The 13,329-nt window shown below is 40.0% G+C and overlaps 1 protein-coding gene across 2 annotated transcripts in view; it reads right to left on the reverse strand.

The window, feature by feature from the left end:
- LDAH (lipid droplet associated hydrolase) overlaps positions 1–13,329 on the reverse strand; it is a 113,509-nt gene that overhangs the window by 4,457 nt on the left and 95,723 nt on the right. For both annotated transcript variants that reach the window (XM_085056965.1, XM_085056964.1), the window contains exon 6: positions 11,454–11,536. In XM_085056965.1, the coding sequence (XP_084913091.1) occupies positions 11,454–11,536 (83 nt within the window). The remainder of the gene's footprint in view (positions 1–11,453; positions 11,537–13,329) is intronic.

Genomic DNA, 13,329 nt, shown 5'->3' on the forward strand with positions numbered 1-13,329 from the left:
GACAAGAAGTTTTCCTTTCATCACAAATATCTTCAATTCCATCGTTTTTGTACCCATGTGGAATATAAATGGAACCACTGGGGTAGAGGTGGGCTGAGAGTCCAGAATGCATTTCACAAGCTATCACAAGTTTTTGTCTAACACACTTTTCTCTTGTTGAAGTTTGCCCAAATCTTGTACATTAGTGACTCTTGTCTGTATTCAAAATACAGTATCTCAGTTGCACAGACACCAGCCCAAGTTATACTTCTATTTATGTGCAAAACATAGAACATAAATCATCTCATATTAACAAACATTATTGTTTTCCTTTGTCACTCACTACTTGCTGAAAACAAGGTGTGTTGTTTGCTCTAGCAGAAAATTTCTTTTGATCTTGCCTTCAATTCATCAATCACAAGATGTCACACTAGCAAAAGTTGTTCAAAAAAGCCAATGCAAAATGTCCAGATGCATTCAGGCCTTTTGGAAGAAAAGCATCTGACCAAATAATGTTTAACCCTGGGCTCCATTACCAACAGATACAGAAATAAAAATTATGAAACAGAGGGGGGGAAAAAAAAGCAATGGAGCAACTCCAGTTTGATGGAGTACTCCTTGAAATCACTAGATTTTTTGAAAGGCAAGTCATAGAGTTTCATCGCATGATCATTTAGAAAAAGATGAAAAGCCATTTACACTTACAAAGGTGCATAAAATACTTGGCTTAGTCTGCATGGACCATGAAATGGGCTGTTCTCCAGGTAGGGTTGTAAACTTGAGAACTCACAGATTTGAAAATGCCTAAATAGAAGATTTATGTGCATTCTTAGCTTGCCCCTGGTATATTTGCATTACAGTTTAATCTTTCACTGCATGATCCAAAGGATTCTTGACTCACTCAATCCACTGACAGGATGACATTCAGCTGATGAGCTGCTATTTGATAGTATTTTTCATTTTAAATTCTGTGTGCGGTCTGAGGATTTATTTACTACATATTTCATGGTTTACAGACAGAATTTATTTTCTTTATGCTCTGCATTCCTCTGGCATGCACCACTACAGGATTCACATGTTCATATTTATTAATTTAGTTTTGCAACACCTTAGTGGCCATTTTTATCTTCATTTTGCAGGTGGGGAGCACAAAAATTAATGTCAAACTACATTTATTAATTTGAAAGCACGTAGTGTAGAGTGAAACACCTCAAGCTGGTTTTCCAGCATGTGCAGCATTACACAGTATTGACTATACTCAAAGGACAGCACTCCTGGACTGCACTTGCAGGTGTTCTGAAACACTGTTTATCTGTCTGTAATATCCATTTCAAGGTCTGAAATGAGATATACAGAAAAGTGAGAACAAACTGTGACCATCTATGAAAAATATTGATGGCTTCACCAAGAGCCTGTTCTCTTTAAAGTTTAGCCTTTAACATGAACTTAATCACTTTTATTTCAATGTGCATTTTACCCCTTCTGCCAGAGATGAGGTAGGAGCTCTGCATCCTGCTGTCTCCTTCATGGCACAGCTCTTTTGGTTAATGAAAGAAGAAAAACAAAAAGGGATGTTTTAATAAAAGATCACTGCTGAATGCTTACACAAAAGGTGTCTGAATCGAGGTCAGTGCTCCCACACTGTGAAATGTTTGGTCATGCAAAGTCAACTGGTGTTAGCAGAGCTTGTGTGTACAGTCTGCTGGGCTTCGAGGAGGTAAACCAAAACCCAGATATTTCACATGTGGCACCTACATGTACTGCCAGCAGTGTCAGCACCTCTAGATTTGCTGCTTTAGGTCTCAGTTCCTTAAGGTCATGGTGTAATTGAAAGAAGCAGCACTGTCAGCTTCTGGCCAGAGGAACACGGGACACCTTCCTGCTGGTGTAACATTGGAGGCATCTAGCACAGAAATTAATGATTTAGTTTGAATCTACAGTGTGTTTTTGAAGCAAATGTCCATTTTGTCCATATTTACCATATTTTGGTTCACATACTTTGGTTACCATACTTTGGACCACACTGAGTGGTCTCAGAGTGTATAAACTCCTTCCAACTGAAACTTAAGCAACGATGCTCTTCAGGATCACACTTAATGAGCTCCAGTCCCCAATGGACATTCAGTCCATGGGACCAGACAACTGTTGGCTGAAGTAATAACCCTCTCAGGTGCCTACACTGGGTCCTCACCACTGACTATCCATCTTACACATTCTCTTCTATTGTGCTGCTTCTGTTCTTAAGGTAAACACAGTCAATGGCACTTGCTGAGAAAAGGAACAATAACACTTTGGACATTTAGGTTCCATTCCAAGCAGAAAAGGGCAGAACATTTACCAGCTACTGGTCTAGTTGTCCAGTCATTTGTTCACTCTTTACAGGTATGACTTCTTTTGTCTTGTCCCTTTCTGGTCTCAAGATTGCTCTACACCACCTTTGGTTCTTTATTTCAGCTCTATTTTCCCTACTTCATGATTTCTGATTTCTTCTACTTCTGCTTCTTGTTCTAGTCCCACATTCTTGCCCTGCTAGATTTTAGTCTCCCAGTTCCTCTATCTTGTTCTGAGTCTCAATTCCAACTCTAGTTGTTTTATTCTAGAGCCTCTGCTCCCAGCACTGCTCCTCAAGCATCTCTCAGACTAGCAGTGGTTCCCAAGATGAGAGTTGGGTTCAGTTCAACATAAAAACATCTAAGTACAGGTAACTGTATTGTGGCTTTTACATGTGTACCAGGCATCCCCACTTTCACCACACATTCAGGAAAGATAGCCTTGCTTGGGTAGCTCCAATCCACCACCTCATATAGCACCAGAAGCCTTTTTCTGGCCAAACAAACAGACCCTTTGGTTCTTCCTGCCTCCTCCTCCTCTCTGTTTACTGCTCCCTCACCATTTCCCCTCTTTAATAGCTCAGCATGTGTCTCCTTTACACTGGAATGAGAAGCTTCCTTGTCCAAGCCAGGAACTGTTACCATGAGAAAACAATGAATTCTCCCCTGAGCTTTATTCGTAGACATTATAGAATCCTTTGGATTAAAATAAACCCAGTCAAGGTAGGACACTTGTGTCATAAATGCACTTAAGGTTTGGTTCCGTTATAGCCAACTAAGACAGTTTTTAAACAGGAGGCTTGGGGAGCTTGATTTGATGCTGCAGTTGTCTGCTTATTTCATGTGCAGGTGTTGGTGTGTGCATTCTGTCCATGTGCCCATGCCTGCACATCCAAAACTTTAACAGAAGTGTTTCTTAATTGCAGAATTGTTTTCAAAATGCTTCCTTGTTACTAGATTATGAGAGGGAGCAAGACTGCAACCAAGGTGTAAATTTTCAGTGATCCAGATGTTGGTACAGGGCCCATGAAACCTGACAGCTGCTTGACTGCCATTTGTGAATTTGGGAGTTTCCTTCTGAATGACAAATGTCTCTGCTTTTTGCCTGTGTCACACGCAGACATGAAATACACAGACTTTAAAATGCTACCCCCTTTCCTCATATATTTAAACAGAATAATTTTAGATATATTTAAAGAAGAGTTTCCTTCTCACCTTCATTTTAACATCAGGAGCTTTGCTACTGCAGCAGGAGGGCAGGAATAATTAACAAACCATGTGTGTGACCAGAGGCACATGGGATCTCCATTAATGTAGGGAACACTGGCATGCACTGTATGGTTTGCATGGGTCTGTAAAGTGCATATTTTCCTGTGGATGGTGGATGGCTGTAAAGACATCCTGAGTCAGCACAACCACTGCACCAGCAACGGAAAGCTGCTGCCAATCTAAGCATTCAGAAATGATGAGTCAGCCCCTCAAAATAATTAGACTAGCTTAAAAATAAACAGATTTGCAAAACAATAAATAGGAAGTCCTTTCTAGTTTTCCTCTGGGCTTAAACTTTCCAATATTTTCATTTTTAAAAACTTTTCTGCCATGAGGGTGAGAGGATTATTTTTATTCTTTTGAAATATTGAATGGTGAGACTTCCAGGTATTCCTGACTCAGAAGGGAAATGGCAGCTACCACTGGACATGACAGACTTTATGATTCCTGATGCAATATCCTGCTTGCTGTGAGTGACTAAAACATGTCCACTTTCAGGATCTGATGTTGAGGGCAGAGTGAAGGGGATGTGGGCTGTCTTTGCCAGCCATTTCAATGCTGCATTTGAAATAGTTATCCAATTTCTAAATTTCAAGTAGTTTTAAAATAACAGCAATATTCTTAGAAGATGATTTACCATTAAATGGCTCAGAAGTATTTTCTGCCTTAGCTTCCGTAAAATAAAACACAAGTCCAAACAGGGCTCTGTCAGCCTCCTACCCTGTAATATGGTATGTCTACTCTGACACTGCACAATGATGGCAGCTGCTAAGTAAACATCAGAAGAATCTGAGATTTGTATCAACAGGATGTTTACATTTTAAAGAGTTTCTAAGAAAATAATAAAGATTTCCTGCAGTTGACTCCATTGGCACTTGTTACAGTATGCATGACAGTTCACAGAAGTACAAATTACAGAGAGATTTCTGCCTCTTCTGTAATTGTCATAGGCCAGCACTGAAAAACAAATCAAGGAGTTAAAATATATTGAGTTTCCTCTGTCTCTCTGGAATTTGGTACATGCTATAACAACTTTAGGATCTTATTAAAGTACTAATTACAGAGAGATTTCTGCCTCTTCTGTAACTGTAACAGGCCAGCACTAAAAAACAAATCCAAAGAGTTAAAATATATTAATTGAGTTTCCTCCATCTCTCTGGAATTTGGTACATGCTATAACAACTTTAGGATCTTATTACATGGGCAGGCACCACTCCAGCTGATGGCAAAGAGCAACGGACTGATCTCTGTGGATATAAAGGAGCAGCACATGTGCAACAGCAGGACTGCACCAGTGCTCTTGCTGAAATACTTGTCTCTGACACACTCACATTTTATCAGTATTACTCCCACATGCATTCACTGGCTGCCACAGCAGCTTCTCTCTGGGTGACATCTCTCAGCAGCAACCAGTGAGAAGTTTCATTTGTTCTTGGATGAAAACTAGTTAAAAGGCATTATCCCAGAATTAATTTTAGTTTCAACCAAGGTTTATAGAAAATGACTTAGCTTCTCTGGAATTGTGAAAATGTCTCCACCTTATCCTGCCAAAAGAATAGGATAAACGACATGGGAACAGACTGGTTTGGGACACAATTTTTTTTTAATGTGCTTCAGTTGTACTTTGGCTTCTGGGAATTCAAAGAGCTGGCATTGCCCTAGGAAGCCCTAAATGCTTTGGGATATGGTTCTCTGAGATACCATCTCTCTCTCTCATGATCCTGCTGTGGTTGAGATCAGCCAGTTTGATGGTAAGGTCCTGGGAACTTGCTTCTCAGCTTGTTTTACCAGAACTGGGTTTTCTCAACTTTGCAAGGGCAGTGTGAAACCAAACATTTTCAGTTGGACTGTTTTGAGAAGATGCAGTTCACAATCTGGGGTACACAATGTTCTTTTTAAATACTGGCCTGTTGGCCTTGTAGTAAAGGTGCAATGGGTAGTTCAAGTGCTTGTGGTGAGTTTATTTAACACAAGGATGGTGGCCACTTTTGTAAAACCAGCATAAGTAATAACCAAAACCAGCTTCCCTGTCTGGAAAGGAGGTGGAGAAATATTTCACTACCAAAGAAATTAGGATGTAAACCCTGAGATAGGGCCTGATGTAGTGGCTAATCTGCATGTGATTCCAGGTGTGTCACTGCTCTCCCCAGTGTCAAGTGTGGTGCTCTACACACTGCTTTCGTGCTTTTATCAGTGTTGAAACTTGGTAAATTGAAAGGGAAAAGGGCTTCTCTTTAATTCTGCTGCAGTCTGTTAGCAGTGCCACCGGCTGCTCTGCACAAAGACCTATGAGATCAAGAGAGGCCACTTTTATTTCCACTTTCTCACAGATAATGATGGGTCAAACTCAATGCAAAATAAAACTGAGCTTTTAAAAAGGATTCACAGGATTTATCAACAAATCAGGGTGATTAACTTATTTATATTATCTATGCTACTTTTAAAGACTTAAAAGCATTTCAAGGGTATATATTTAGATGTGTCAGGAACATGAATATTTCAAAAGTCAAGTCTGTATAAATACCAAAATAAAAACAAACAGACCTGAAACCACTATTTAAGTGATACTATTGCTGGGACAGATTCTTCCAACTGTATTTATTGCAAACAGTTTTTCCCTCTGAGTATCAGCCTGACACTGCCTACATTCAGTGGGACTTTATCTAAGGTAAATCAGTCAAATCTCTCTTGCAACAGCAGGATCAGCATCTGGCTGTAAAGGGCAATGTTTCCCACTGGTGTTTATGGTAGGAGGTAGGAAATAAAGGGGTAGTAAGGGGTTGACAGTAACTTTTAAATAGTCTTCAGAAGGCTGGGGAAATATTGCTGTCTTTGCTCATTGTGTGCAGCACACACCAGCATAAGGTTTTGCCAACCCCAAAATATTTGGAAATTCTTGTCATTACTTCTTTACTAGAATACCACACAGTACAAATTAACTGAGTGCACTGGCAACAGGTGCTCAGTTACAGAGTAAGTGAAACATCACAGGTAAGGATATTGTGGTACATTGACTTTTTAAAATTCTCACTGGGGTCCTTTTCCACAGAGGAGAGAAGCTGCTGATCCCTGATTAGGCATTCTGGGTGCTTCAAAGAGAAGGCTGTTCTTATGGTTAAATGACACAGGCACCAAAATCCCCAAGCACATGTGCAACTTCCCTGGCTTCAACTCCACACCTCCAGGGAGTGCAGGCCAAAAAGGATGTGAGACCAGCCAAAAAAAGAGGTGTTCTTGGCTTGCGAGAACACTTTGCACCTATTCAGAAAGAGTGTTTGGAAGGTTTTTCACAAATGTAGGCAGGCACCTCACTCAGGCTGTGGGCAGGCAAAGTATTTGTAGTATTCTTTCAAGCACGTATCTTCAGATCATGCTCCTCTCACTGGGAATAATTACTAACCCCCATGGATGTCTACAGAGATTCAAACAAAAACACTGGGCAACATCAAAACAGCTGCTTCAGCGGTCAAAATAGTTCTTGGTTGCTTAGTTTTAAAAAAATTCTCTAGCAAGGACAATTTTGCAAAAGAAAATCCTAGCATTTCTCTGTGGAAAGGAAATACTTCATTCTTCAGCTTTTATTCTAAATCTCAGCATGCCAGTGTTCAGTTGTTACTCTTGGAGAACATATTATCTATGGTATTACTGGTGCAATATAAACTTCCACAGCGTTAAATTCTATATGCAAGAAGTAATAAACATATACTTCATTAATTTAATTTTTTCAAAACTCAATTTCTTCCTGACTCAACTGTCTATACATGGGTGGTTATAAGCCACCTCCAACAAAGACTTCCACAGTTTGAGTGAAAATAGGTTAATATATCCATAAACTTCCAGTTTTCACCTTTCTTTTTTTTTCATCTTTGTTTTTTTTATCTTTGTATCTCTACTTCAGATGTTTCCTGTCTTTTTCCCTATGCAATCAATGCAACTGCTACACCAGACCACTGGCAAAAACTCAAGGAACATATAAATGTGTTTTGGTTTAACATGCTAACCAAAAGAATCCTGATCTGCAGTTGGAGGGTATGGTTTATGATCTTAAGAAATCATGAACCGCTACAAAAAATTCATTGATTCAAGAATTCCTGAAGCCTCCAGAAGCTCTTCAATAGATTTAAAAGGACTTTGGGGCAGATCCTACATTTCAAAATAGGACTACTGTGTATTACACATGGAGTAATAAACCAGATATATCTCAAAAAATACAGAATCTGAGGGGTGATTATTTTAAAAGAGAATTTTCTCTGTAAGAACCCCAGTTTTACGCTTTTATGCAATTATCTTCTTGATATATGTAAGATTATATTTATTATAAGAGGTTTACAACTTGACAGAAAAAAAGTCAATAAGGCTAAGTCTTACAACAGAGCAATGAATGGGGCATGATGCAAACTTAAAAAGCTAACTGCTGTAGAGGATCTCTATAAGGAAATATCATTGACCATTCCAGGCATGCTAGTGAATGCCCAACACATTTATTTTCCTGTGTCTTTTAAATTTTTTCTTATTCTATTTGTAAAAGATCTGTGATGCTCAGTGCTGATCCATCTTTTAAGAACATGGAATTACACCCACTTCCTTTTGTGCAGGAATTACAATAAACTTCCTCTAGTTCAGTAATATCTTTGCCTCCAGCTTCTGTTAGGAAAGGGAGTTGATGTTATTACAGTGAAAGAACCTAGGTAGCTCAGCTGCCTTAGACATGATCAGCTAATAATTAACCTCCAGAGCTGAGGAAATCTTTTATCAGTATCCCTCACTTTATTTATCTGGGTTTTCTGGTTTATCACAACCCCCTGTGTCACTGCAGTAAGAAGTCAAATTCCTGTACATTGATGTACTGCTTGATCAAGACAAATACTTTTACACAATAGTTCAAAGGCTCTATCATATATAACCTTGCTAGAACACAGGTCTCTATCCTCCTCATACAGTTCCACTGCTATTTAATGTGCTCAACTTCTGACTTTCAAAGAGTTCAAATGAAAAATCCCACTTAATTATCCAAACAATATTCCAACTCCCATTCTTTCAACATAAATCCAAGCAATTAACTTTCTTAGACTAAGAATCTGCAGTCTGGTGATAAAATTTCTCCTGGTCCCTAGCTAGTATTAATTATAGTTAAACCTGGACATGGAAAGATTGGAATAATTTTGTGTCTCTTCTTTCAGATCACAGAATGCAAATAACATCCAGAAATAACTTTTCTATTCCACAGCAGCTGGCAAAGTCAGGTGTTAAGATTGGCTTTTACCATATGATCACAGTGACTACTAAACAGTACAAATTTTTTTAAGTAACAGCTTGCCAGTTCTATAGCAACTTGGACTGTAGTTCCTGTTTTTATAAACTTCCAACCTTTATAAGTTAAGCCCATTTTTATTGTCAATACTCTTCAAATTTAACATGATGCCAACTCAAAATTTTTCCCTTAATTCTTACATTCCCATAAATTACTAGAAGATGAAAAAAGAGAAGCATTTAGCTTCATTTTTAGACCTGCTTTTTCTTCAAGTTTGCCAACTCTTATAAGCCTGCTTCAGCTTTTTGTTTTCTTGGGTATGTTTGCCACATACGTATGAGGACATAGAAGAATCAATAAAAGAAAGTTAACACAGGCTTTAAACAGCTCCTGCCTGCCAAGGCCATGCTTAGATTGACAGAGTCAACAAAAGCACAGATGGAGCAGACTTGGACACCTGCAAACTCTTACTGTTGGCTGTGGGCCTTCATTCAGTACAAGAAATCAGAATTTTTGTAATGTGAAGCATCTGAGAGACCACCTGAAGCCACTGGAGCTGCAGCTGATTGTCACCACCATCATCCCCACCCAACAAAGCATTTATGCTTAACTTCAAGCACGCATGCTTGTGATTAACATTTCCACAAGTACCTGGAGTCCTGCTCCTGCACTCTTCACTTTGTACCGTGGCCAACACAGGGACCTGCAGGGCCACCCTTCAGGGCACTGACAGACCTCCCCAGCCCCACCTGGCCCCCAGCCCATGCTCCCTGCACAGGACTCCAGCTCTGTCCTTTAGTCTCTGCCTCCCAAGCTACACTGTAGAGTCACTCCAGCCCTGGCCCTGTGTCCTGAACTGCCATCAGACCTACACTGTACACAGCTTGTCACCTGGATGGCTCCCACCTTGCAGCTTCCCTTCCACCATAGCTTTGGCAATCCCTCATGGACAGACTTTGGACCCCACACTGCAGCCTTGTCTCCACTCCTGTCTCTCTCCCTGTCCCCTTTTGCTCCTGACTGGATTCTCTGGAGGGATGCTGGACCTGGTTCATTGCTTTGCCTTGTCTTGGACAGTAAATAGACCCTGTTCCAGGCTCTGCTTAGGTGCTGTGGGACTGCATCCTGCTTGGAGAGGTCACTGCCTGTGTGGGGTTATCCTTGGCTCATGGCTCAGGGAACAGGCAGACCCTCCAGCTCCCTGACACTGGGAGGGGTGATTCAGTCAATAAAATCAACCACTTTCCTTTAATTCACTGGGCTTTGGATCAACCCATGGGAAGTTTTAAGACACTGGGAGTATTTGCAATCTCTTCAGTCTTCAGTCCTTCAGTCTCTTCACCAAGATTCCCCACAAAGTGCAGGAGAATTCTGAGTACTCTGCAACAAAAGTGAGAAAGCCCAGGTATGCCAGGTAAAGTGCAGGGATCCCTATTCACATGTGCTACTTCAACTCCTTTAAAATATGAACACACCTTTCAAAGTACAGAGAAGGCAAATGGGCTAAATAAAAATTAAATCTATTTTCAGCCACAAAAAGAAAGACTGTTTTATGAAGTGAACTTTGTACAATTTCTATTTAAAAGACAGAGAGTAATTTTACAGAGATCTAGGACCTCTGTCCTAGAAAACTCCATTCTCTGCGGAAAATCTCTTCCAGTGCGAAGTGCTAGAATCATTCTTGCAGCAAAAAGATGGGGATGATAGCAAAAAATGGAAGGAAAGGGACACAGTAGAATAATGTGTTATACTGATTATCTACACAGAGGCTATCTCAATAGAAGTTTATTAAATGTGACACTTTTCTGGCTCACAAGCCATCTGGAATTGTCTGACCATGGTCACACTATTAAATTATCTCAGCCTCCAGAACATGGTGACCACAGGGTGACCACATCAGAACTCCAATTCCCAGCCTGTGCCAACCCCTGAACTCTGACTGGGAAAATGCAATTGGTCCAGACAAGAACTTCACAGAATCTCTTTCAACAATAAATCCATACAGAAAAGAAAGCTCAGTGTGAGAAGGGTCCCTGGAATGAATTAATCCACCTGTAGAGGAGTAGCTCCAGCTTCTGAGGAGTTTCACTTACACTACAGTCCAATGGCTGAAATGGTGGAGCCGTAATTTTGCTGACTCCTCTATTACATTTAGAAGTTATGGGAAGATTGAGGCTGCAGAATCCCATGATGTAACTGACACCCTACAGCACAGAGGATATGTGTTCTTGACATGTCCAGCATGTCCAGCGAGTCAGAGGATTTGGTCCATCAGCCTGCACCCATGTCCTGTCTGCCTGTCTGAGCAGAACCCAGCTAACTACAGGCCTCACTGGGAACCATAGCTCAGGCTCAGCCAGAACACAGACTGCTTCTCCTCCAGCAAGGACAACAAACTAGATGGGCTGGTACATCTGACAGTGGTGAATGCTATATCTGCAAAGCTGTGGATCAACACATTTTAAGGATCAGTGACCCCTTCAATGACTTCGCCAAAGTAAACGGAATGACACTTACAAAAAAGCAGAATCAAGCCTGCTGAAATCTGGTTTAGCACAAATGTAACTGGATGTAACATCTCATGCATGTGGGCTTCCTTTGAAAACTGAGGATTAAATAGTTACCTTCTTTAAATTTTGTTTTATGGTTGTACTGTCTCTCTCCACCACCTTCATCATTTCTTGGCTGGCCATGTACAAGATGTTGGCTGCAGAAAAAGAAACAAGCAATAATGTAAGTACACAGCAAATCTTCTGGAAAAAGATATGGACCCAACTCTGCAAAAAAGCAGAGCAAGTAGAGCAGTCATCATCTCAACAATCCCACGGAAAAGAATGCCACCGACAGAAAGAACAGAGTTTATCTCACCTAACCAAATGATTAAAAAGGCATACAGACTGAATTAAGTCACCTACTATTAATTAATTCCACAATTAATGGAAAGGGAAAGACATCTTTGGATCATGACTCTATCCTACAGACTTCTAGATCAGCCCACGGTGATGACTCTTTCTCTCTCCTGACCAAAGAAAGAACTCTGATGACTAGCTTTCACTGCATGCTTTTAAAAAGATAAAAGTAAGTATGATAAATCACCCATCAAGGGTTTTCAAGACCAGGGCTTAAATACAAAACATACATTACAAGGCATTATAATCTGCAGATGATTGAATTATTGACATCTCAATATGCAAGTCATTCAAATATTCAACACAACAAATAATAAATACAATGGCAACTACAAATACATGGTTGTCCTGCATAAAATTGATGGTACCTGCCCAGTCAGGACTGGACTGGACACCAAATGTCTAAGACTTTACTTTCTAGAATGCAAATAAAAATGGCTCAGTGCAATTTATTTTGACTTGATCTGCGAGATACTGTCTCAGAGACATAAACAATTGAGTCTAACATTTGGACACCTAATTAATTTTAAGAAGTCTTGAGTTCTGGCATGTCCCATGTATGTTAGACAGCAATGGGAACTGAGCACTTCTGAAAAGTGGGTTGGTTTGTCTGAATATTCACCAGTTTAAATATTTTGACACAGAAGGATTACACTGTGTCCAACTCACTTGACTTCTCTTACAACAGAACCTACAGAAACTCAACGTACAGTCCAAAATCTGGCTTTGAACAAGCACTGTAGCTTACGAGTTCTGCAGCTAGAACAAACCTCATGTATTCAACTGCAGAATCAAGAGTTGCTCCATGCATTATGTTTCCAGAATATGAGATGACCTTCAAAGGATCTTTTAATAAGGGCTATCAATTTCTGTCATTAGTGCTGTACTGAAGAAATGTGAAGCTAGCCAAAGAATTAGCACTTCTTTTATCTACTTTTTGGACCAATCAGCTTACTGGGCTAAGAAGATGGCCAAGCCTCTCCTGACCTCTGATCACAGAGACATTCATAACCTATATGTGGGAAAAAAGGACATTATTCTACTTTCTCACTAGTCTGCAAAACCAATGGTTAAATTATCTAAAAGCATTTAAATTTCTAAGTCTTAGAATGACTGAAAGTACTTTAAGATAATAAATCCTCTCCTGAAAAACAGAAGAAAATGGAAATATCCCGACAATTTTTAAAATCTGACCCAATGAAGTTTTGTGCACAAGCAGTTAATGTCAGTGTTGGATCTGATGCTGCTTTGAGACAGGAGTGAGATGTTCTCACACTGTGAGACAGAGGAGGAAATGGTAATCACACAGGTCTTTGGTGGCAACCAAAACATGGAGTTGGCTGAATTCCAGCAGTGCTCTAAGGAAACAGAATGCCACCAGAGAGATGAGTGATGGAACTGGAGATCAAATGTTAAAAGACAAAGCCAATGCTCTCAAATAAAAAAAAAAAACCATCCTAGAAAATAGTGTCTACTTCTGAGCCAGCCAAGAAAGACACAGCTCAGTTGTATGACTGCAGAACACTGCCTTCGTCAATTAAACATTGTAGCTCATGCAAGTTCTTCCTTTCCTAGACAAGAAGAAAAGGTT

Source organism: Lichenostomus cassidix, chromosome 3 (assembly GCF_008360975.1).
Source record: "Lichenostomus cassidix isolate B80296 chromosome 3, HeHo_3.0, whole genome shotgun sequence".
NCBI lineage: Eukaryota > Metazoa > Chordata > Aves > Passeriformes > Meliphagidae > Lichenostomus > Lichenostomus cassidix.